Source organism: Xenopus laevis, chromosome 3L, assembly GCF_017654675.1.
Source record: "Xenopus laevis strain J_2021 chromosome 3L, Xenopus_laevis_v10.1, whole genome shotgun sequence".
NCBI classification, from domain to species: domain Eukaryota; kingdom Metazoa; phylum Chordata; class Amphibia; order Anura; family Pipidae; genus Xenopus; species Xenopus laevis.
In genome coordinates, this window is record NC_054375.1 from 14,569,844 (window position 1) to 14,597,445 (window position 27,602).

General features: G+C 41.7%; 1 protein-coding gene across 2 annotated transcripts; it reads left to right on the top strand.

The window, feature by feature from the left end:
- Positions 1–11,158: 11,158 nt before the first annotated feature.
- LOC108704577 (ninjurin-2) lies at positions 11,159–25,720 on the top strand. Of its 2 annotated transcripts, none has more exons than XM_018241156.2 (4): positions 11,159–11,395; positions 19,958–20,189; positions 23,370–23,540; positions 24,670–25,720. In XM_018241156.2, exons 1-3 carry the CDS (start codon positions 11,249–11,251, stop codon positions 23,519–23,521), a joined length of 531 nt encoding a protein of 176 aa, XP_018096645.1. In that variant the 5' UTR covers positions 11,159–11,248; the 3' UTR covers positions 23,522–23,540; positions 24,670–25,720. The 2 variants fall into 2 exon arrangements, with proteins under 2 accessions (XP_018096645.1, XP_041441889.1); XM_041585955.1 differs by lacking the exon at positions 11,159–11,395 and adding an exon at positions 18,446–18,513 and having other exon boundaries at positions 24,670–24,835.
- Positions 25,721–27,602: the final 1,882 nt, after the last annotated feature.

A 27,602-nucleotide genomic window follows, 5' to 3' on the forward strand; every position in this document is an offset into this window, starting at 1 on the left:
AAATCAAATTTTAAAAAAAGCATTTAAGCTAGGGATGCACTGAATCCAATATTTTGGATTCGGTTGAACCCCCGAATCCCTCACAAAAGATACGGGCAAATACCTTACTGAATCCTAATCTGTATACTGTATGCAGATTAGGTGTGGGAAGGAGAAATCATTTTTCTTCCTTGTTTTGTGACAAAAAGTCACGCAATTACCCTCCCTCACCCTAATTTGCATATGCAAATTAGGATTCAGTTCACCGGGCAGAAGGATTTGGGCGAATCCGAATCCTGCTGAAAAAGGCCAAATCCTGACTGAATCCTGAACCGAATCCTGGATTTGGTGCATCCCTTATTTAAACATTAAATAAACCCAATAGGATTGTTCTGTCTCTAATAAGCATTCATTCTATCTTCGTTGGGATCGAGTACAAGCTACTGTTTTATTATTACATAGAAAAAGGGAAATTCTCTTTTAAAAATTTGAATAATTTGATAAAAGTGGAGTTTAGGGGGAAAAAAAAGGGAAATTCTTTTTTAAAAATTTGAATAATTTGATAAAAGTGGAGTTTATGGAAAATAGCCTTCCTGTAATACAGAACTTTCTGGATATTGGGTTTCTGCACAATGGATCTCATGCCTTTTTTAGCCGGGATTCATACAAGAATATCTTGCATAGCAATACATGTTAAATGCTGATTTCACCCTAAGGGACCTTCATGCTTGACTGCTAGGACTAACTAGGAGACATTCTCCCCAAATTTTACCCTAACTCTCCTTTAGATTGAGCTCCCCCAGCCTAGGAGGAAGCTCCATTGTCTCAGTTCTCATCTGTTTTGGCCAATTCACATTTGTGATCAAGTTGCATTTAACCAGGAGCCAATTAAAGGGGTGGTTCACCTTTAAATTAATTTTTAATATGTTATAGAATAAGCAATTTTTCAATTGTTTGCCATTATTTATTTTATATAGTTTCTGAACTATTTGCCTTTTTCTTCTAACTCTTTCCAGCTTTCAAATGGGGGGGGGGGGTCACTGACCCCATCTAAAAACAAATGCTCTGTATGGCTACACATTTATTGTTATTGCTACTAGTTATTACTCATCTTTCTATTCAGGCCTCTTCTATTCATATTCCAGTCTCTTATTCGAATCAATAGGTGGTTGCTAGGGTCATTTGGACCCTAGCAACCTGATTGCTGAAATTGTAAACTGGAGAGCTGCTGAATAAAAAGCTGAAAAGGGTCCAAGTAACCCTAGCAACCATGCATTGATTTGAATAAGACAGGAATATGAATAGGAGAAAGCTAAAGTAGCAGTAACAATATATTTAAAGCCTTACAGAGCATTTGTTTTTAGGTCAGGGACCCCCATTTGGAAGCCAATAAGAGTCTGAAAAAAAGGCAAAGCATTCAAAACCTACAGAAAAATGAAGACCCATTGAAAAATTGCTTAGAACGTGTCTTATATCAGACCATGACCCCTGGGTTTCTTGGACACTCCTCTTCCTGCTTCTTGTAGGGTAAATAATTACACAATAGGAGGCCTATGGGAACATGACAAATCTGCTGCTAATAATGGGCTGAGTTTTTCACTTAACTATTAAATGCAGCAAAGCCAAGGGACATTTAAGCATTTCTTAGGGTATGAGACCCATTATGAAGGAATCAACCCTAAAGGTGTGAGGTTCCAGCCAGGGTAACCACATATGTCTTTGTATATACCGGTATGGGACCTGTTATCCAGAATGCTTGGGACCTGGGACTTTCCGGATAACGGATCTTCATACCTTAAGTCTACTAAAAAAAACATGTAAACTTTAAATAAACCCAATAGGCTGGTGTTGCTTCCAATAAGGATTCATTATATCTTAGTTGTGATCAAGTACAAGTGACTGTTTTATTATTACACAGAAAAAGGAAATCGTTTTTAAAAATGTGGATTATTTGGATGAAATGGAGTCTCCTTGACATGGCCTTTCTGTAATTGGGAGCTTTCTGGATAGATGCTTTCCACATAACAATCTTTCCGTAATTTGCATCTTCATACCTTAAAGCTGGCCTTAGACGCACAGATCCTATTGTACGAATCAAGGATTCGTACGATTTTCGGATCGTGTGTGGTGAGTGTCGTCATCTTTCGTCCTGCGGAGATCGGTCGTTTGGTCGATCGGACAGGTTTGATTTTGACCCGACCTGGTTTTGCTTCCAATAAGGATTAATTATATCTTAGTTGGGATCAAGTACAAGCTACTGTTTTATTATTACATAGAAAAAGGAAATTATTTAAAAAAATGTAATTGTTTGGATAAAATGGAGTCTATGGGACACCGCCTTTCCGTAATTCGGATAATGGATCCCTTACCTGTATATATATTTATCTGTTTGCATTAATACTGTGAGCAAATTCAGTTAATAAATAAAGATATGACAGTTGCCATTTGAAATGGGCGCATGCTATGTGACATAGGCCAATATGGACTATCAGTACAGAGATTTGGCAAGTGGTCAAACACATTGACGGTGGATCGGGTGGGGCTGTCACACCATATGTTGTAAGGGGAAACCCAGCCATAAGCACATGCCAATAACCCGCTCCTCTGCTGTTTGATTGTCATTCACAAATGGACACACATGTGTTGCACTGGAATCATGGGGGAGATGGGGCACCCAGCCCCTTTAAGTTTAAAGAAACAGTAACGCTTTGTTCTACAGGAACAGTTATCCATTATCTGGAATCCCTTACAGGTATGGGATCCATTAATCGGAAGCCCATTACCCAGAAAGCTCCATATTCTGGAAAGGCCGTCTCCATTTTATCCAAATAATCAAAATTTTTAATAATGATTTCCTTTTTCTGTGTAATAATAAAACAGTAACTTGTACTTGATCCCAACTAAGATATAATTAATCCTTATTGGAAGCAAAACCAGCCTATTGGGTTTATTAATTTTTACGTGATTTTTTTAGTAGACTTAAGGTATGAAGATCCAAATTATGAAAGATCCGTTATCAGGAAAACCCCAGGTCCAGAGCAGTCTGGATAACAGGTCCCATACCTTTACTTGAACCCAACTAAGATATAATTAGTCCTTATTAGAAGCAAAACCAGCCTATTGGGTTTATTTAATGTTTACGTGATTTTCTAGTAGACTTAAGGTATGAAGATCCAAATTTATGGAAAGATCCGTTATCAGGAAAACCCCAGGTCCTGAGCATTCTGGATAACAGGTTCCATACCTTTACTTGATCCCAGCTAAGGTATAATTAATCTTTTTTGGAAGCAAAACCAGCTTATTTGGTTTATTTAATGTTTATATAATTTTCTAGTAGACTTAGGGGGTTATTTATCAAAGTCCGAATTTATTTCAAGATTTTCTGCAACAAAGTCCGATCAAATCCGCTCTGGATTTTTACGCTTATTTATTATTACATTTTCCCAAAGATCTTTCCCAAGGATCTGTCATCCTTTTTTTTCGGGTTTTTCACCCGAAAACTCAGATTTCTTATGCTTTTTGCCTGAAAGCTTTGGGGTATTGCACAAAACCCATCATTGGGACTTCTCCCATTGACTTATATGCAACCTCGACAGGTCTGAGATGCCGGATTTTCAGATTCTGACTTTTCCATCTTTGGGGTTTAATAAATTCCGAAAAATTTGGGATTTTTTTTAAAAGTCCAATTTTATTAAAAAAAAAAAAAGAAATCACAAATTTTAGTAAATAACCCCCTTAATGTATGACGGAAAGCCCCAGGTCCCGAGCATTCTGGATAACAGTTCCCATACCTGTATCTAGAAAGCTCTGAATTACTGGAAGGCCTTTGGAAGGAAGCTGAAACTAACAGGGAAATGACAAGCAGCTGATCTCGGAACCAATGAGTTCAATGGGGGTCGGTGACTCTGGCCCTAAGTTGAAACCCTACACTCTTTTTCCATAAATATTCGCATAAGTTACGTAAATAAGTTTAGTTAAGCCTATTATTATTTCTTAATCTAAAACATCAGTTCGAAACGAATCGGTTTCTATTGGCAACTACACTTTTTGCATAAAGCCACCTATGTTAGTAAATGAGCCCATAGGCCTATTTAATCTATTGAAAGGGTATTAATATTTCATTTTGACTTTCACATGCAGGGCTGTTGCTAAGGTCAGGGGGCCTAGCAACCAAATATGAAATGTTGTCATTTGTTGTGAATGGGGGGTTTGAATAGTGTTTGAAGTAGTTGGAGATCTAAGAAATGAGTCTTTCCCAAGAATTGGGGACGACAAGCTTTATTATGGTTCTGGGCCCCAAAGCAAGTAATTTTAGGGGCCCAAAAATATCCAGAGGTTGTCCTGATTTAGCAATATATATTAAAATTACCAATTAATTAGGCCCTCATGGGGCCCCCTATACCTCCTGGGCCCCCCTGCAGCCGCAGGGTCTGCTTCCTCTGTAGTTATGTCCCTGGCCTTAAGTGTAACTTTCTATAGACCAACCAAATTATTTAATTTGAGTACCTGTCACCCAAAGGGAATAACGGGGCCTTTCTTATTAACATGAAGTCAATGGCAACAATATACTATGTACTGTACCAATGCTCACTTCTGATTGGCTGCTAATAGTCAGATAATAAAAAGCACGATGAAAGGAAACGTTGATTATGCCATTAATTTCTCTCGAAATGACGCCGGCCCTTGAAAATGGCATTCCCAGCTGCAGTTGACATTCTCAGAAGAAGAATGACCTTCATAAAACATGACGCCAGCTTTTCTGCTGAAGGACGGAGCTGGAGCAGACTCAGAAGGTGATGCGTCCAACAGCAGTTGGCTCCGCCGGCCATCTGATCAGGGATTACCATGGAATACCCAGAACACATGCTTTATGCCATTAACGCTCTATAGGCAAGAGGAGGAGTCAGTGGCCAGTGTTCCATGAGTTTAACCCTTTTCAGTTCAGCAAAGATCTGTTACTTAGATTTGAACCTTGAAAAACCAACTTGAGAGTCTTTGAAGGAACAGTAACACCAAAAAAATTTAAAGAAATGTCATGAAAATATCATATACTGTTGCAAATTTTATGCTGTAGAATATATATATATATATATATATATATATATATATATATATATATATATATATATATATATATATATGTGTATACATATAAATATATAGTTCCAATTTTCTAATCTGACACCTATACAAGGAACTCAGTATCACTGGTTTATGATAAGGGATAATGTACCCCCTACTGTAAATGATAAGGGTATTATAAGTCACTGAGGGGTTGTTCTGTGACCATATAAAGACACAAGGCTGCAGGCTGAGTTATACAGGGAACTCTGAGTATCACTCTTTTATCATAAGGGATAATGTACCCTCTACTGTAAATGATAAGGATATTCGAAGTCACTGAGGGGTTCTGTGACCATATAAAGGCACAAGGTTGCAGGGTGAGTTATACAGGGAACTCTGAGTATCACTCATGTATTATAAGGGATAATCTACCCCCTACTGTAAATGATAAGGATATTAGAAGTCACTGAAGGGTTGTTCTGTGTCCATATAAAGGCAATAGGCTCAGAGTTATACAGGGAACTCTGAGTATCACTCATGTATTATAAGATATAAGGATATTAAAATTCACTGAGTAGTTATGTGACTGTATAATAACACATGTCTGCATGCTGTGGCAAGGGAACTCTATCACTCATCATCCAGGGTACATTATATCTGCGCATATTGTAAATTAGGATGTTTGCAGAGTTTCATGACCTGTATCATTCACAGTGAGGAGTATTTATTTGGTTATGATACTCCTCAGTGGCTTTTAAATAGCCTTGACATTGACCATAGGATATACATTATGCAATACAAATTTTGTTTTTAGGGTTCTCTGTAAATTCCAGCTGGGAAACAAAATAGGTGTTTGGTGCCTTTATTTCAGAGCTTGCTCACCATCGCTGCCCTCTAATCTGGAGAATTTATAGTATCCCCCCCGTGTGCAAATCTTTTGATACTGAGGCAGGGGGCACTGTGAGCACCATCAGACAGACTTTCCTTTATGTGCTGAATGCCAAGTGCAGCTGGCGGAGAACTGGACCTGTGCCCAACTGATTTCTGTCTCTCATAGCGTCAGCCAAGCAGAGGCAGGCACAGACAGGACCCAAACAGAAACATACGCAGTCTGGACTCAGCACTGTGCTTTATATACATCATCGTGCCACCAAAACACGAGCTGTTAAATATTGGGTTCTCTGTTAATTAAACAATCCCATATTGCCAGTATATCTCTGAACACGTTCCCTAACTGTCATGGACATGGGCATCAGGGCTTGGCATGGGATTTATCTAAAAATCCATCCATGTGTTGGCACAAAATTATTTGTATATGGGTGCAAAGCTTTAGTCCTGGACTAGAGGGGTTTCAAAGGCAAGAGTTCTAGTTGGTGATCTAGATAACCCAATAAAGTACAATTGTGCACCCTGCACCTCATTGCCTCTCTCTCTATTAATAAATTCATATAATATGTATTCATTTGGGCTGGACTTCTGGGGACATCAGTGGATGGGAAGAAATTGTCCACATCCTGGTCTGAAAAATGACCATGTACTGGTCATACAGCCAGGCTGATCCAAACAGTAGGCCCTTAGGTCCATACATGGGACAGTAGACTACCAACATGATCAAGATGTATATTGCAAATATATCTCTGAACACAGTATTAAAAGGAAAGTGTTCCTTATTTGTCATGGCACAGAATTATCTGTTTATGGGTGCAAAGCTTTAGACCCAGACTAGAGGGGGTTCAAAGGCAAGAGTTCTAGTTGGTGATCTAGATAACCCAATGATAACTACTGAGCACCCTGGACGTCAATGCCTCTCTCCAGGGGCGTAACTACTAAGGCAGCAGGGGGAGCCAGGAGGTATAGGGGCCCCACAATGTCCTAATTCATATACAATTTCAATAACTATTGGTAAAACTGGTCAACCTCTAGACATTTTGGGGGCCTGATATCTAATTTGCTGTGGGGCCCAGTAATTTCTAGTTACGCCACTGCACTCTCTCTATCAAATAAGTGACATGTAGACATCTAACCAAGTCATATAATATGTATTCATCTGGGCTGGACTTCTGGGAACACCAGTGGATGGGAAGGAATTGCCCACTCCTGGTCTGAAAAGTAGCAGGGTCTAAAAATGGTCATGCACTGGTCATACAGCCAGGCTGATCCAAACAGTAGGCCCTTAGGTCAACCATCAGCTCTTATAAGGGCCATCCACATTTAGGACAATGGCTAATGAGATTTTCCACCAAACGTGGTCATGGTCAAGAAGTCTGAGATGAAAAGCAGACTCTGCACATGGGCACCTTTATAGGGCTACCATGGGCACAGGCGATATTGGGAAGCAACCTAGCAGGTTTTAATGAGTAGCAGGGTCCCTATGTTGTATATCTCTGCTACTCTAAACCCACTGCTGGTTCTACTACTTCTCTTTGCTAACGTTGCACTTGGACATGCAAAGCCCTTGGCTTGTTACTAATGACTAACCACTGCTTCTATTCAGAGCCTGGAACAGGTGAGAATGCCCAGTGTTCACACACTAATTTAGATTGGTCGGTTAGATAACAGGCAGAGTAAGAATTTCATTTATGAATTAATGGCCTGGAAAATGGAGTGCCCCAAGCTAACGGCATCTGTTATGGCACGACGAAGGGAGGCCTGCCCATTTCTTCACTTCTGTGATGACTCCAAACTGTAGGTGGAATAGGCTTAGCAAGTATAGTCCCTTATTTATACATACAGATGCCATGAAATTAAATATATAAAAGAGACAGCAGGCCCAGAGCCCACTGGGAGGTGGCTCTATAGTAAATAAGCTCCCCAGGTGATAGACAGTATCAATATATAATGGAAAACAGATACAGACAAGTGTTTAGCCCTCAATCCTAGAAGTACACCAACACTATCAGCATTAAAGATAACTTTCCTTTAACTTTTCTCAGGAACCTGTACCTGAAGACCATGCAGAAGAGTCTGGAGCATGTTTGGAATGTCAGTCTGGGTGTGTTTGTCCCAAAAGTTACTGGATCTCAACTCCCAGTATGCTCCTTATTATCGAGGTGTATGGCGTACTGGGAGTTATAGTTCAGGGATGAAGAAAATTCTTCACACAAAATGTAGATCCGCCTGGAAAGTTGGGGGTTGGACGTAGAAGTCGGCAGCAGATGTCTATGTCACTGCTACTATTGGGGGGCAGTGTATGCTAATGACAGAGGGGCTGCTGTCGGCTGCAATAGACTATTATTTTGTAGTGGGCCTGTGGGGACCTCAGTTTGCTGGAAAGGCCAGGGCTTATTCAGGACATCTTTAAGTCTACGGCTGACTCATCTAGACAGGGGTAATAGTGCAGTCCGGCATGAATAAAACAAATTCATGGAGCTAACTAACCCCAGCCCCATTCCTGTAACATTCTTACGGTGCCACTCTATTGTGGTGCAGCAAGAAGTTCATGCCCTGTCCCTGGCACACAAGTGTCACATTCCTGCTGAGCTTTACAGATCTATTTAAGGATTTCCAGCTCTCGTCTCATATTTAGCACAATGCAGCCAAATAGCAAGAAATGCAAACAGTTCCCCATAGTCACACGCCACCCGAGAAATGTTCCCATAATGCAGTGTGGGGCCCTGTACCCAAACAGAGCTGACATTCCCATGTCCCACTTGGTTTTCTCTGCCACATTCCTGTCCCTTCTAATTAGCACCCAGGTAAGTGCAGGTTAAGAGCGAGACAGGCTGAGAGTTAAACACAGGCAGGTGGGGTTTTTACTAAGAGATACATTGCTGCCCTATTGCTCCATGTAGAGCGGGTAAAGAGGCACCCTGGCTGTTGTGTTGTACATATCAGGTCTGGCCATGGCATAATGCAATGGTCATGGATTGTTACATTCAAAAATTTAAATAAATGTCATTAGGACAAGATGGAGACAGTAGGACAAGATGGGAATAGTAAGATAAAATAGAGACAGAAGCACAACATTGAGACCATATGGCAACATGGAGACAGTAGGAGAAAATAGAGACAGAAGGACACAATTTAGATAGTAGGATATGATGGACAGTAGATCAAGATTGTGACAGTAGGACAAGAAAGGGATAGTATTGCAAAATAGAGAAAGAAGAGCAAAATTAAGAGCACAGGGCAACATGGTGATAGTAGGGCAAAATTATGATAGTAGGATAAGTTGGAGACAGTAGGACAGGAAGGGCGCAGTAGGACAAGATGGAGACAGTAGAACAAGATGGAGACAGTAGGACAAGATGGAGACAGTAGAACAAGATGGAAACAGTAGGACAAGATGGAGACAGTAGGACAAGATGGAGACAGTAGGACAGGTAGGGGACAGGATGGAAACAGTAGGACAAGAAGAGGACAGTAAAAAAAGATGGAGACAGTAGGACAGGAAAGGGACAGTAAGACAAGATGGAGACAGAAGGGCAAGATGGAAATAGTAGGACAAGATGGGGACAGTAGGGCAATATGGAAACAGTAGGACAAGAAGGGGACAGTAAGACAAGATGGAGACAGTAGTACTGGAATGGGACAGTAAGACAAGATGGAGACAGTAGGGCATGATGGAAACAGTAGGACAAGAAGGGGACAGTAGGGCAAGATGGAGACAGTAGGACAAGAAGGGGACAGTAAGACAAAATGGAGACAGTAGGACAAGATGGATACAGTAGGGCAAGATGGAGACAGTAGGACAAGATTGAGACAGTAGGGCAAGATGGAGACAGTAGGACAAGATTGAGACAGTAGGGCAAGATGAGACAGTAGGACAAGATGGAGACAGTAGGACAAGAAGGGGACAGTAAGACAAGATGGAGACAGAAGGGCAGGATGGACAGTAGGACAAAATAGAGACAGTATGGCAAAAAGGAGACTGTAGGGCAAGATGGACACACGGGAGCAGAGAAACAAGGAGCAAGGTTAGATGGCAACTTTAGAGCAAGATGGGCAGTTGTAGTCAGTCAGCTATTAAATTACAACTCCCAGCATCCTCTAATAACCAATATATATCATGGGTCTGAGAGTTCCAAAAACTGCTGATGGGCCATGAGTTGGATGCCCTGACACCCTGGCAAAACAAGCACTGCAAGAAAAGGAAAATGATTGCTAAAAAATTGGTGGGATGATTCCCTGACATTACCATACAATAACCCGAGCATCAATTTAACAGCAGCAATCTTTAGGAAGTTTCATGCAAAACATGAATTGCCCTTTGTCCTATTCTGGTCTGACACACAGGTGCACCATATGTGAGTTTACCATGAGAAGCAGGTGTCTTACAGTGAGTCACATGATGGTTAGACTGGTTAGTCTGCCCTGAATCCATTTGTTGCACCTTTCTTATTCATCCAGAATGCTCACCTGTACTCAATAGTCTTTAAAGTAATACTATTACACACTTCCAATTGCAGGGCATACCTCAGCTGTTAGGGTTGAGATTCTAGCTATCTGTATAACAGAGCATTCTGTCCCAGTGGCTGCACATATCCTAACTGATCCCCATTGGAAGCAGCAGTAATTCCCTGCTTTAAATAAAAGTTGATCCTAAATTGATGCTGCAGTTACTCTGCGTAGAACAGCTCCCCCTTCTTATCCATTCCCTGCCTCCCACTGGTCCCACTGGAAGCAACAGTCCTGTCCTGCTTTATGGCAGCTGAGATTCTAGCTATCTGTATAACAGAGCATTCTGTCTCAGTGGCTGCACAGATCCTATCCGATCCCCATTGTAAGCAGCAGTCCTGCCCTGCTTTATGGCAGCTGAGATTCTAGCTATCTGTTTAACAGAGCAATTTTCTGTCCCAGTGGCTGCACAGATCCTATCTGATCCCCATTGGAAGCAGCAGTCCTGTCCTGCTTTATGGTATCTGAGATTCTAGCTATCTGTATAACAGAACATTCTGTCCCAGTGGCTGCACAGATCCTAACTGATCCCCATTGGAAGCAGCAGTCCTGTCCTGCTTTATGGCAGAACAGGACCTGTTGCTTAAAATAAAAGTTGATCCTAAATTGATGCTGCAGTTACTCCGTGTAGAACAGCGCCCCCTTCTGATCCATTCCCTGCCTCCCACTGTTCCTCCACTAACAAACTGATTGGATCTCAGGGCACAAACACACAGAGGCTGCCAGGGAGGTGTTGTATGTGTAAGTGCTTTCACGGGCAGACAATGAGCAATCTGTGTGCTGATCCCCCTCTCTCACTGCCCCGTGGATGGCGTCCCACTTTAAGCAGATGAATGGCACATGTGTGCGCCCAGCTGTGCCCCCACCTAAAACATCGGTGCTCTTAGTCAGCCCAGACACTCATCTGGAGCAGCAGACAGATATGGGGACAGAGGGCGAGAGGATCAGTATGGAGGTAAGTAGCCCTCGGGCATGGGAACAATTACCCCCCCCCCCCACCCTTGTCCTCCTCCCCCAGCTCCTCAGGTTATGTAGAATCTTTGTGTAGAATGTGGCTGAGATCTGGCATTCCACGTCACTGGCAGTTGTGACTAGTGTTTTAGGGAGGAGGCTCAACAGAGAGGCAACTTCCAGGCTTCCCCCCCAACAGGATGGGAGTAGGATAATGATTGCAGAAGACAGTCCCAGGGGCCCCTCGTTTGGTCTGCAGCCCACCCCCACTCTTATGGCCTCCTCTTTCACTCCTGGAGGTAATGTCCCCTATCAGCTCCCTCTCTCCCTCCTTCTGTCCTTCCTTGCAAACTTCTCTCCATGTAGAGCAGGGGAGGACCCGAAAGTTTTTGGGGCCACCCAGAGCATCCGTTTAAGGCAGTGCTCCACAAATGATTTGTTTTGGGGTGGGGGCATAGATCTGAAATAATGGGATGGTGTGTATAGTAAGGCAATCGTTTGTAAACTTGGGGCCCTATTAGGGTCGCCACTTTTTCTGGAAAAAAAATACTGGTCTTCCTATATATTTTTCCCTATTAATAACATTGGGATCAGCCATCATTTTTAACGGCCAGGCCAGTAAAATACCAGCCAGGTGGCAACCCTAGGCCCTATACACACACATTGTCTCTGTGTTACCCAAGAGGGGCCACACACAGAGGAAAAGCACAGAATTCTCTGGGTCCTCACCAGTAATAAAATGTTTCAGGGTCTGGTGCAAGACTATGGGCTCCCAGTACCATTCCCACATATAACACATTATTAGAATCACTCCAAGTGTTTCTGGACCTCAGCCCTCTAGCTAATGTCAGACTACAATTCCCAGAATTCCACAGATACCTGAATTAGGAGATCCCTTCTTGCACTTCTTTCAATCTCATATTTAATAAATAAAAATTTCTCTTTACTTCTCCTTAAAACCTCACTCTCTCTTTCTCACTCTCACTTCTCCTCAATGGAATTTCCGCTTTGCTTGGCAAATTGGAGAGAATTCCTAATTTCCCCCAGATGTCGGGAACTGCAGATTGATCTCTCGGGCTTCATGAATAAGAAATAATACTTCTGAGGGATTTCTCTGACCTTCACTGACCCTCTGGGGGTCTAGTGAGCAAATTCCTAAGGGCACGACTAGAAAACATTACTCTGCACTTTCTCCATTCTGTTCACTCAATTTGTTCTGCACTCATATCCCATCATTCCCTTGTTCTGCACTCGTATCCCATGATCCCCTTGTTCTGCACTCATATGCCATCATTCCCTTGTTCTGCACTCATATCCCTTCATTCCCTTGTTCTGCACTCATGTCCCATCATTCCCTTGTTCTGCACTCATATCCCAGATTCCCTTGTTCTGCACTCATATCCCAGAATTCCCTTGTTCTGCACGCATGTCCAATGATTCCCTTGTTCTGCACTCATATCCCAGGATTCCCTTGTTCTGCACTCATATCCCTTCATTCCCTTGTTCTGCACTCATATCCCTACATTCCCTTGTTCTGCACTCATATCCCTACATTCCCTTGTTCTGCACTCATATCCCATCATTCCCTTGTTCTGCACTCATATCCCTTCATTCCCTTGTTCTGCACTCATATCCCTTCATTCCCTTGTTCTGCACTCATATCCATGATTCCCTTGTTCTGCACTCATATCCCATCATTCCCTTGTTCTGCACTCATATCCCTTCATCCCCTTGTTCTGCACTCATGTCCCATGATTCCCTTGTTCTGCACTCATATCCCTTCATTCCCTTGTTCTGCACTCATATCCCAGGATTCCCTTGTTCTGCACTCATATCCCAGGATTCCCTTGTTCTGCACTCATATCCCATCATTCCCTTGTTCTGCACTCATATCCCATGATTCCCTTGTTCTGCACTCATATCCCATGATTCCCTTGTTCTGCACTCATGTCCCATGATTCCCTTGTTCTGCACTCATATCCCTTCATTCCCTTGTTCTGCACTCATATCCATGATTCCCTTGTTCTGCACTCATATCCCATGATTCCCTTATTCTGCACTCATATCCCATCATTCCCTTGTTCTGCACTCATATCCCTTCATTCGCTTGTTCTGCACTCATATCCCATCATTACTTTGTTCTGCACTCATATCCCATCATTCCCTTGTTCTGCACTCATATCCCATCATTCCCTTGTTCTGCACTCATATCCCATGATTCCCTTGTTCTGCACTCATATCCCAGGATTCCCTTGTTCTGCACTCATATCCCATGATTCCCTTGTTCTGCACTCATGTCCCATGATTCCCTTGTTCTGCACTCATATCCCTTCATTCCCTTGTTCTGCACTCATATCCATGATTCACCTTGTTCGCACTCAATATCCACGATTCCCTTGTTCTGGCACTTCATATCCATCATTCCTTGTTCTGGCACTCATCATCCGCTTCATCCCCTTGTTCTGCACTCATGTCCCATGGATTCCCTTGTTTTCTGCACTCATATCCCTTCATTCCCTTGTTCTGCACTCAATATCCTATAGATTCCCTTGTTTCTGCACTCATATCGGCCATGATTCCCTTATTCTGCACTCATTATCCCAATCATTCGCCTTTTGTTCTGCATCATATGCCCCTTCAGTTTCCTTGTTCTGCCACTCATATCGCTATGATTCCTTTGTTCTGTCACTCATATCCCATGAATTCCCTTATTTCTGCACTCATATCCGCAGGATTCCCTTGTTCTGCACTCATATCCCAGGATTCCCTTTTTTGCACTCATATCCCATCATTACTTTGTTTCTGGCAACTCATATCCCATGCATTCCCATTGTTCCTGGCACTCATATCCCATTCCCTTGTTCTGCACTCATATCCATGATTCCCTTGTTCTGCACTCATATCCCATGATTCCCTTATTCTGCACTCATATCCCAGGATTCCCTTGTTCTGCACTCATATCCCAGGATTCCCTTGTTCTGCACTCATATCCCTTCATTCCCTTGTTCTGCACTCATATCCCATCATTACTTTGTTCTGCACTCATATCCCATCATTCCCTTGTTCTGCACTCATATCCCATTTCCCTTTTCTGCACTCATATCCCATGATTCCGTGTTCTGCACTCATATCCCAGATCCCTTGTTCTGCACTCATGTCCCATGATTCCCTTGTTCTGCACTCATATCCCTTCATTCCCTTGTTCTGCACTCATATCCATGATTCCCTTGTTCTGCACTCATATCCCATGATTCCCTTATTCTGCACTCATATCCCATCATTCCCTTGTTCTGCACTCATATCCCTTCATTCCCTTGTTCTGCACTCATATCCATGATTCCCTTGTTCTGCACTCATATCCCATGATTCCCTTATTCTGCACTCATATCCCAGGATTCCCTTGTTCTGCACTCATATCCCAGGATTCCCTTGTTCTGCACTCATATCCCAGGATTCCCTTGTTCTGCACTCATATCCCTTCATTCCCTTGTTCTGCACTCATGTCCCATCATTCCCTTGTTCTGCACTCATATCCCATCATTCCCTTGTTCTGCACTCATATCCCATCATTCCCTTGTTCTGCACTCATATCCATGATTCCCTTGTTCTGCACTCATATCCCAGGATTCCCTTGTTCTGCACTCATATCCCTTCATTCCCTTGTTCTGCACTCATATCCCATCATTACTTTGTTCTGCACTCATATCCCATCATTCCCTTGTTCTGCACTCATATCCCATCATTCCCTTGTTCTGCACTCATATCCATGATTCCCTTGTTCTGCACTCATATCCCAGGATTCCCTTGTTCTGCACTCATGTCCCATGATTCCCTTGTTCTGCACTCATATCCCTTCATTCCCTTGTTCTGCACTCATATCCCTTCATTCCCTTGTTCTGCACTCATATCCATGATTCCCTTGTTCTGCACTCATATCCCATGATTCCCTTATTCTGCACTCATATCCCATCATTCCCTTGTTCTGCACTCATATCCCATCATTCCCTTGTTCTGCACTCATATCCCATCATTCCCTTGTTCTGCACTCATATCCCATGATTCCCTTGTTCTGCACTCATATCCCATGATTCCCTTGTTCTGCACTCATATCCCAGGATTCCCTTGTTCTGCACTCATATCCCATGATTCCTTTGTTCTGCACTCATATCCCATGATTCTAGGGTTGCCACCTTTTCTAGAAAAAAATACCGGCCTTCCTATATACTTATCCTTTTTCCCTATTAATAACATTGGGATACACCATCAATTTTACCGGCCAGGCCAGTAAAATACCGGCCAGGTGGCAACCATACATGATTACCTTGTTCTGCACTCAAATCCCATGATTCCCTTGTTCTGCACTCATATCCCAGAATTCCCTTGTTCAACATTCATATGCCATCATCCCCCTGTTCCTCACTCATATCCCATCATCCCCTGGGCTGCCATCCAGAAGTACAGGTGGCCCCATCAGACGCAATGACTTCATTCATACGTCAGGAAGGGTAGGGGATTGCACTGTGAATAGTATATGATGGTTATGTAGGGACCAATCAGATGTTCGATTGCATATATTACCAGCACTATATCAATAAAAGATCACTACTGATTTGTCGCTATATACTTCAGGCACTGGGGCAAAGAAATGGATTTGCCCAGACACAAGGGCATCTGATGCTGGAAGTACATTACATGAGCAGATTGTTACTATTATTATCATTAATGATATTGTTGCAATTAGTGAGTGATTAATGACTCCTGTGATTAATGACAACGTTATTCTCCCCGTCCCACCCTTCCTCTCTGTAGACTCTCTGTTGGAATTTGGCTTGTGCCCAGAGGGCCTGGGGAGAGACTGGCAAGTACTTTCCCTGGGAGGGTCAATCACAAACTAATGGGATGTACCCGGTGAGTGGCAGCCTGCCTTGGATACAGTAATCACTCACCACCCACCACTCCCAGCTGCCAAGTCTCACTACAAAAGGCTTGTTATCCAGACTGGCGATGATATACAATGTGGGTTCAGAGCTGAGGAACCAGATTAGAGAATGGGCTACAGAAAGTGCCAGTGGTATGCTATGTACACCTTGTGTAGCCATTCTAAACTATATATATTACCCACTTAGTGCCAGATTATCAGTCAGTGGATATCCTCCTGCTCTGGGACTTGGTTACAATACAGCAGACCCCGCAGTCCGGATCCCCCTTTCCTCCTCTACCCCCCACCCCCAACCGTGGGGTCTGCTGTACTGTGGTTATGCCACTGGTTATTATAAATACTAAAACCCTAAGGGGTGGATGTTGCCATCCACTGAGTACTTGAGTCTGTGGGATGTGCTGGATTAAAACCCTGATGCAGAGTGCAGCTCTATTAGATTCAAATACATAGGCATAATTCAGCAGGAACATCCCCCCAAATTTGCTCATAGTCTGTACAGAGAGATCCCATAAAACTATGGCAGCATAGGTATTCCCTGTACTAAGCACAATTCAGCAGGAACAGTCCCTAAATCTGCTCATAGTCTGTACAGAGAGATCCCATAAAACTATGGCAGCATAGGCATTCCCTGTACTAAGCACAATTCAGCAGGAACAGTCCCCTAAGTTTGCTCATAGTCTGTACAGAGAGATCCCATAAAACTATGGCAGCATAGGTATTCCCCTGTACTAAGCACAATTCAGCAGGAACAGCCCCTAGGTTTGCTCATAGTCTGTACAGTGAGATCCCATAAAAGTATGACAGCACAGGTATTCCCTGTACTAAGCACAATTCAGCAGGAACAGTCCCCTAAATTTACTCATAGTCTATACAAAAGACACAATAAAACTATGGCAGCATAGGTATTCCCCTGTACTAAGCGCAATTCAGCAGGGACAGCCCCTAAGTCCCATAAAGCCAAGTTTTCATGCAACCGTGTCCCTTTAAAGGGCCAGTACACCCCCTAGGTTGAAATGAGTTCATTGAATAGGGCTTGCACTAAACGTACTTTTTAAAGACAGAAAAAAGAGGAAAAAATTGAAAATACTTTCTGGTTCTTGCAAGGTAGTTCAGAAGTTAAAGGAACAGTAGCATCAAAAAATTAAAGTGTTTTAAAGTACAAATATAATGCAGTGTTGCCCTGCACTAGTAAAACTGCTGTGTTTGCTTCAGAAACACTACTATTGTTTATATAAATAAGCTGCAGTGTAGCAATAGGGTCAGCCATTCAAAGCTAAAAAAATTAGAAAAGGCTCAAGTTATACAGCAGATAAGCTCTGTAGAGCATAATGGTGTTATCTGTTATACACTATTTAGGGCCAGGGCACACGCTGCTAGTTGGGCAACAAATCGCTTCTTCTTCGGGGCGACTAATCTCCCCAAACCGCCAGCTAAAATGTAAATCGCCGGCGGGACGGCAGTCGGATCGATTCGGCTTTCCGGGAAGGCATCCCTCCAGTGATTTAGATCTAGCCGGAGGGAAGGCAGTTCGAGGAGATTAGTCGCCCGAAGAAGAAGTGATTAATCTCTCGAAATAGTGTGTGCCCTTCCCTTTAACCTGTGTGTTTCTAAAGCAAACAGATCAGTTTTACCAGTGCACGGCAACAGTACAGAATATTTTCATTACTTTAAAACACTTACATTTTTTGGTGTTACTGTTCCTTTAATAAGATTTCCAATGTGCAAATAAACCCCCTGAATTATAGACCTCTGCTTGTCTGCAAGTTAAAACAGGTGTAACAAAGGTGTGAAGGGTAGGGACTTGTTTATACAGAGCTCATTATCTCTAGTTAAACTAACAAGTAAGTGAGAAAGCAATGTAAGTCTCCACTGCTGCTTTATAATGGCAGGGTAAGTTATCTTCATTAAAAGAATAGTCGGTAGAAGATATTTTCAGTTGATTTTGCTCATGTTGAAAGGGACCTGCCCACCACATGACAGGCATACAGAGCAGCTGATGATTAGAGAGAAGCCATAGCTGGGATGGGACTGAGCTGTTTATTCGGTGGGGCTCACAGACTCTGACTCATTAACATAAACACCGAAGCAATTAGCATGGGAACAGTATCTCGGCTCATACAAACCCAACCCATTTCTACCCAATCATGAATCACAGTGGAAACAATAGAACTGGCTCCACGAAAGTAGGTAACACTCACATCTTTGCGTTAAAGGGGTTGTTCACCTTTAAATTCACTTTTAATATACTATAAAATATAAGCAACTTTTCAATTGGTCTTTATTATTTATTTTTTTATTGTTTTTAAATTATTGCCTTCTGACTCTTCTAACTCTTTCTAGCTTTCAAATGGGGGGGTCGCTGACCCCATCTAAAAAACATATGCTCTGTGAGACTACACATTTATTGTTATTGTTACTTTTTATTACTCATCTTTCTATTCAGGCCTCTCCTATTCATATTCCAGTCTCTTATACAAATCAGTGCTTTGTTGCTAGAGAAATTCAGACCCTAGCAACCAGTTTGCTGAAATTGCAAACTGGAGAGCTGACGAATAAAAAGACAAATAACTCAAAAACCAGAAATAATAAAAAATTAAAACCACATGCAAATTGTCTCAGAATATCACTCTCTGCATCATACTAAAAGATAATTTAAAGTAGGGATGCACCGAATACACTATTTTGAATTTGGCCGAACCCCCAAATCCTTCTTGAAAGATTCCGAATTCTGGATTCGGTGCAGCCCTAATTTAAAAGTAAACAACCCCTTTAAACCAGTTTACATAGGGAAATAATAATAATCTTGGCCGATAATCTAAGAACGGCCCAGGGGCCCCTGTGCAAATTTATAGACTGCTATTTATCAATGGAAATGTTGCAGCAGGCTGATCCGAACCAACTGCTGATTGGTTGCTGATTGGTTGCCTGTGAGTCTAATCTGACCCATATCCCTATGTGCATGCAGGTGGCTGAGGCATGGGTTTGTCATTGGGTGCTGGTGCCTCATCATTCATCCCTATGCCACAGCGTCATGGCACAAGGGTGTAGCAACCACTGAGCCACTGCCAGAAACTGAGGTGTAGCAACTGGTAGTTCAGCAGGGGCAGAGGGCCAGGAAACCAGGGATTCAGTATAGAAGAACTGCCCTCCTTGCTTAGGCTCTATTTAGAGATATTAGAGTGTAAGCTCTTCTGTTCTTGTTCTTAAAGATTACACAACATAATGTGTTGCTCTTCCCAACTATTGCTGGCCTAAAACTCCCGGCATACTCCAGCCAAGTAAGAAAGCATGCTGGGAACTATAGTCCAGAATTACTGCTCTCCATATACAGTGCATGGCTATGATGATGTATAAAGATTCTCATTCAGCCCCAGGACCAAATTCTATAGCAATTGCCCTGTGAGATAAAAATAAACAAATAGCAGGCAGATATTTCCCTTCAGGCTCCTCTTGGAAACACAGGTTCTATTCTGTCCCAAATTGTCTGTAAGTGGAGATGCACTTAGACTTTCAAGCAAATGATCTACTCCGAGAAAATGTTACTGTCATTTTATTGAGACTTTAGTTACCCTTTAAATAAAATGAGCTGCATGTTAAAACCTGCTTGTTTTTTTCTTCCCAACCCAGGTTGATAATAGAAGAAGGGAGAGAGGGTCGGTGTTAAACATTAACCGTTATGCCACCAAGAAGAGCCTGGCAGAGAGCATGCTGGATGTGGCACTATTCATGGCGAACGCAACGCAGCTAAAGGCTGTTTTGGAGCAGGGACCCTCTTTTACCTACTATATCACCCTCATAACTCTCATCAGTATCTCACTGGTCCTACAGGTCATTATTGGGATTCTACTTATCATCATTGGTAAGCACTGTCCCTATAGGTCAATATTGGGATTCTACTCATTATCATTGGTAAATAATGCCCCTATAGGTCATTATTGGTATTCTACTCAACATCACTGTCCCTATAGGTCATTATTGGGATTCTACTCATCATCATTGGTAAACACTGTCCCTATAGGCCATTATTGGTATTCTACTCATCATCATTGGTAAACACTGTCCCTATAGGTCATTATTGGTATTCTACTCATCATCATAGCTAAATACTGCCCCTATATGTCATTATTGGTATTTTATTCATCATCATTGGTAAATACTGCCTCTATAGGTAATTATTGGTATTTTATTCATTATCATTGGTAAATACTGCCCCAATAGGTAATTATTGGTATTCTACTCATCATCATTGGTAAGCACTGCCCCTATAGGTCATTATTGGCATTCTACTCATTGTCATTCTCCCTATAGGTCATTATTGGTATTCTACTTATCATCACTGATAAATACTGCCCCTATAGGTCATCATTGGAATTCTACTCATCATCATTGTTAAGCACTGCCCCTATAGGTCATTATTGGTATTCTACTCATCATCATTGCTAAATACTGCCCCTGTATGTCATTATTGGTATTTGATTCATCCTCATTGGTAAATACTGCCCCTATAGGTAATTATTGGTATTCTACTCATCATCATTGGCAAGCACTGTCCCTATAGGTCATAATTGACATTCTACTCATTATCATTGATAAATACTGCCCCTATAGGTCATTATTGGTATTCTACTCAATATCATTGGTAAGTACTGTCCCTATAGGTCATTATTGGTATTCTACTCATCATCGTTGGCAAGCACTGTCCCTATAGGTCATTATTGGTATTCTACTCATCATCATTGGTAAGCACTGACCCTATAGGTCATTATTGGTATTCTACTCATCATCATTGGTAAGCACTGCCCCTATAGGTCATTATTGGTATTCTACTCATCATCATTGGTAAGCACTGCCCCTATATGTCATTATTGGTATTCTACTCATCATCATTGGTAAGCACTGTCCCTATAGGCCATTATTGGTATTCTACTCATCATCATTGGTAAGCACTGCCCCTATAGACCATTATTGGTATTCTACTCATCATCATTGGTAAGCACTGCCCCTATAGGTCATTATTGGTATTCTACTCATCATCATTGGTAAGCACTGTCCCTATAGGCCAGGGGTCCCCAACCTTTTTTACCCGTGAGCCACATTCAAATGTAAAACAAGTTGGGGAGCAACACAAGCATGAAAAGGTCCCTTGGGTGCCAAATAAGGACTGTGATTGGCTATTTGTTATCCCCTATGTGGACTGGCAGCCTACAAGAGGCTCTACTTGGCACTATACTTAGTTTTTATGCAATTAAAACTCGCTTCCAAGCCTGAAATTCAAAAATAATGGCCTACTTTGAGGCCACTGAGAGCAACATCCAAAGGGTTGGGGAGCAACATGTTGCTCACGAGCTACTGGTTGGGGATCACTGCTATAGGCCATTATTGGTATTCTTCTCATCATTGGTAAGCACTGCCCCTATAGACCATTATTGATATTCTATTTATAATCATTGGTAAATAATGCCACTATAGGTCATTATTGGTATTCTACTCATCATCACTGTCCCTTTAGGTCAATATAGGTATTCTACTCATCATCATTGGTAAGCATTGTCCCTATAGGTCATTATTGGTATTCTACTCATCATCATTGCTAAATACTGCCCCTATATGTCATTATTGGTATTTTATTAATCATCATTGGTAAATACTGCCCCTATAGGTAATTATTGATATTCTAATCATCATTGGTAAGCACTGCCCCTATAGGTCATTATTGGTATTCTACATATTATCACTGATAAATACTGCCCCTTTAGGTCATTATTGGTATTCTACTCATCATCATTGGTAAGCACTGTCCCTATAGGTCATTATTTGTATTCTACTCATCTTCAATAGTAAGCACTGTCCCTTTAGGTCATTATTAGTATTCCACTCATCATTATTGGTAAGCACTGTCCCTATAAGTCATTATTGGTATTCTAATCATCATCATTGGTAAGCACTGTCCCTATAGGCCATTATTGGTATTCTACTCATCATCATTGGTAAGCACTGTCTCTATAGGTCATTATTGATATTCTACTCATCATCATTGCTAAATACTTCCCCTATAGGTCATTATTGGTATTTTATTCATCATTATTGGTAAATAGTGCCCCTATAGGTCATTATTGGTATTCTACTCATCATCACTGTCCCTATAGGTCATTATTGGTATTCTACTCATCATCATCATTGATAAATACTGCCGCTATACGTCATTATTGATATTCTACTCAACATCACTGTCCCTATAGGTCACAATTGGTATTCTACTTATTATCATTGATAAATACTGCCCCTATAGGTCATTATTGGTATTCTACTCATCATCATTGGTAAGCACTGTCCCTATAGGTCATTATTGGTATTCTACTCATTATCATTGGTAAGCACTGTCCCTATAGGTCATTATTGGTATTCTACTCATTATCATTGGTAAGCACTATCCCTATAGGTCATTATTGGTATTCTACTAATCATCATTGGTAAATACTGTCTCTATAGGTCATGATTGGTATTTTACTCATCATCATTGGTAAGCACTGTCCCTATAGGTCATTATTGGTATTCTACTCATCATCATTGGTAAATACTGTCCCTATATGTCATTATTGGTATTCTACTCATCATCACTTGTAAGCACATCGGTCATTGTTTGTACTCATTGCCCCTTTAAAAGGGTAGTTCACCTTTAAATTAGTTTTGGTATGATGTAAAGAGTGATATTCTGACCCAATTTGCAATTGTTTTAAATAAGAGATTAAACTATGGGCCTGAATAGAAAGATGAGTAATAAAAGTAACAATAACAATAAGTTTGTAGCCTTACAGAATATTTGTTTTTTAGATGGGGTCACTGACCCCCTTTTAAGAGCTGGAATGAGTCAAATGAAGAAGTCAAATGAAGGGCAACTAAAAAGTTGCTTAGAATTAGCCATTCTATGACATACTAAAAGTTAACTTGAAGATGAACCACCCCTTTAAGTTATCATCCATGTTTAGGTGTAGACATTAATGTTTCAGGTGCTGATCTATTCCTTCTCTTTGTTCTTCAGCACGTAAAAATCTAAATGATGTTTCCAAGCAGCCACAGCTCAATCTGCTGAATAACGTGGCCACGGGACTGGTCTTTCTGACTGTGCTGATCAATATCTTCATCACAGCTTTTGGTGTGCAGAAAACTGGTCTGTACCCCTCGAGGGGGTAGAGCTTCTTACAAAAGCAAGGTAACTGCACCCAGGTTCTGTGCAGCGCTCGCTGGAATAAGTACAGAACTACAGTGACACCAACTGCATCATTTTGGGATTCAGCTGAATACCCAATACTCCTTTAAAAATTTTTTAAAAATATCAAAATACAAACCCATATTCAAATTTGAGCTCCCATGTTACACGACTGTAATAGTTTTGCTGTTATGGAGTTTTGCTTTTATGGTGCATTTCTATTGTATTGATTTGCAGAAAGGAATTTGGGTGGACCTTTTTAACATATTATGGGGGTTGTAGTCCAGCAATATTTGGGTGAAGCAACTCTGCTATGAAAGATTTCTATCCCCTTAGAGGACAGGAGCAGCTGCATAACTATAGAGGCAGCAGACCCACAGATGCAGGGGGGACCAGGGGGCCTGCACAGAAATTCCCCCAATAAAGCTATTTTTTAACTTTAAATGCAGAGACACACTCAAAGATTCAAGGAGATTTAGTCACCCGGCGACCAATCGCCTCTTCTTTGGGTGACCAATCTCCCCGAACTGCCTTCCCGCTGGCTAGAATCTAAATCACTGGCGGGATGGCACTAGGAGTGCGTCATTTTCCGAAGTCGTCCAAAGTTTCTTTGCATGGCAACTTCGGCCAACTTCAGAAAATGAAGCAATCCAGTGCCATCCCGCCAGCGATTTCGATTCTAGCCAGCGGGAAGGCAGTTCGGGGAGATTAGTTGCCCGGAGAAGGAATGATTTGTTGTCGAGCGACTAAATCTCCACGAATCTTCATGTGTATCTCTGCACTAAAAGTAAAAGAGTGGGAATGGGTGCTGGATCCCTCTGGAATTTTTTTGCAGGGGTACCAGGTGCTCGCTAGTAGAGCCAAGTAGAGCCCATACAAAGCAAGAGCAACGTTAGGCCAAGAAGTACTGGCTCCCTAGGCAATACTACTCCACTGAGGGCCCCCAACCAACCATCTGCCTTGCACCCTCGCCCCCGGCTTTCTTACTTCCACCACTACCCAAATTGCATCCCCCACCAATTGCACCCAACCACATGCCTCAGCTGCCTCCCCCTAATTCCGCCCTGCTATAGAATACAGGGCACAAAGGCCTCACATACAAACTTTAACCCTCTTTTCTCCTATTTTATAGGTGGTCTCAACTGATGTCCATGCCTGGATCCTCACTCCTCATCATTCCCCTCTCCCACTCAGATCCCTTTGTAATTAATCCATATTATTATCAGCAGAAGTACAGGTATGGGATCCCTTTTCTGGAATCCCGTTATCCAGAAAGCTCCAAATTATGGAAAGGCCGTCACCCATAGACTACATTTTATCCAAATAATCCAAATTTTTAAAATTGATTTCCTTTTTCTCAGTAATAATAAAACAGTAGCTTGATAAGATATAATTAATCCTTATTGGAAGCAAAACCAGCCTATTGGGTTTATTGTTAACATGATTTTCTAGCAGGTTTGAAGATCCAAATTACGGAAAGATCCTTTATTTGGAAAACCCCAGGTCCCGAGCATTCTGGATAACAGATCCCATACCTGTACCAGGAATATCAGAGCACCCAGTTATATTTATTGTATATGATATTTTAACCAGAAGCCTCAGGACAAGGTGGTACCATAGTTTTGGAGCTGCCACCTCATCCTGAATGCCTATAAAATCCCAGGGCTGCAGGGTTTATTACTAAACTGATGGATAGATAAAGCTTGTTTGCACGGAATGTTCGCACAGTCTCACAGATAGGTGAGTAACAATATTCTGTGGATTTCAGACGCATCTGTTTCCGAAGATGGAAACCATACGAGTTATATGGGTTCTGCAAGCCAATCAGCAAGCAGAGCTGGATTAGGGATAAAAGGTATCTCTGGAAATGCACTTAGGCTTGGGATCAATATGCAGCTATTTAGCTATTGCAGTCAACCCAATAGGAGGACCCTAAATTGTTGTGGAGCCAGGGCAAATGCTCTTTTTTGATCTCCATTTAAACCAGCCCTGCAGCATGATTGATGGCAGCCGCCCCTCCTTACACAGTTGAGTTGGATGACACGGATAGGGGAGCTAGGAATCCTAAAATAGTGGATTAGGCTCATCCCTATCCCTCTCATCAGAAAAGAATTTTGTTACAACAGCCCCACCTGCTGGTTAATTTCTGACCACTAAGTAGTCGAGGAAGTTGTCAGGAGAAAGAGGCTGCTCTGCTTAGGAAAGATTTGAGAGAGGTTTTGAATTTTATTCCTAAGCAGAAGAACATCAGAGCAGCCTCATTGTTTCTCCTGACAACTTCCTTGACTACTTGCTGGTCAGACTGGTGGGAAAATGACCAGCAGGTGGCGCTGCTGTAACAAAATTCATTCATATTAACAGCACATGTATCCCTTAATATCTTGGAATCTAAAAAAACCCCAAAAAACCAAAAACATTGCAAAAGTGCTTAGAATAACACCCTCGTAGATTTAAGTTCACTTATTTTAAAGGTTTACTTATCCTTTAAGCGTGCATGCTGGGAGTTGTAGTTTGCAACCGAAAACACCCATATGATACAAGAGAATCAATTTAGGGCCCTTCTAAATTTCCCCAAGCAGACATTTTTCATAAATAGTGAAGCTGCTTATCAATTAGTGCCCCAGTGGAGCCCCGTTTAAATCTCGGAGACCCCCTAGTAATCACAGTACGCCCTAGCAGTCACAGGGTCAGCTTCCTCTATAGTTATGTCCCTGCAGGGAAATACAACATGCGCTGTAATAATAAACTACCCTGTTCCTAGTGACTGGATGCTTGCAGCAAATGGAAGAGCTTACTGCCATCTGCTGGCTGAATGTGGTATAGCAGGATACATTTGCATTTCTGCACTTTTATAGGTTATTTCTAACTCAGTATTAGATTTATTGGCTGCAGTTTCAATCTCCACTGACTGACAGTTATCTTGAATATCTATAGACATCCCTGGACCTAGAGCACGTGATGTTACCTATAGTAAAAGATCCAGCTCAAAAAAGGATTCTTGTATCACACTGTGCTGCTGTGGATAAAAGGGAACAATGTGTTTCTGCAGGGAAGGAAAAACTATTTATGGAATATTCTTAAAAATATATATATATATATAAATCTCTGCTGCAGCCCCACGCGATTTTAACGCTTTCTTGAATTAATGCATGTGACTTAATACATGACTAGTGAGTTGCCATATTGACTCCCTTAGACAGTACAGTATGATTTCTCATGTATATGCATCAATGTATGTACGTATATTTTATTTACAGAGTGCCACGTGTATATGCAGCACCGATTAAAGGAAAAATAAACCCAATGCGATGCCTGTAAAATTGCTCAGAGTGCTTTTCCGAGCATATCTGGTTTTCAAGATATTAGCATTTTTTTCCACTGACCCACCTGCAGTTCACTAACTGAATTTTCTGCCAACTGACTGAAGTGAACAGCAGGTGGCACCGCCGCTCACGAGATTAGCAGCGTAAAAAACGGCTAATAATTTGAAAATCAGAAAAATAAATAAATAATGTAGGTTGCAAAAGTGCTCAAAGGAGCAATTTGACATTTGTTTACATTTCCTTTAATTATACAGATGAGATGAAAGCTATAAATAAAACCTATACAGTTCCATCAAAGGGCTGAATGTGTCAGTCATATCATGTCTTTGTATATATTGATATATATTCTGACATATTACAGTATGAAGGTATGCGGACACAGATTACATATTTCACTGTCTGGTTAAGAAAAATAAATGGAAGATAAAACCTAAAAATGCTTTATTTTTTTTTCTTTAAGGGGAAAACCCACTTTAAACCAAACCTTGTCCCATTTGAATTGACTTAATTGGAAACCACCCTCTTGCTAAACAAAATTTGTCCCCCACCGTCCGTTCCGGAGGAACAGAGTTCGGATTCTCTGCATTTCCTGGTTCTAGGTGACTCTCTTTTTTTCAGACAGGGGGTGGGGCTGGACACACCAGGAAGAGGGTGTTCTCATTCTACTGATCTGATGCAAAACTGGCCTCTAGATGGAGCTGTTGCTCTGTGAAACGGTTATACATGGCTTCCAATGGCCCAC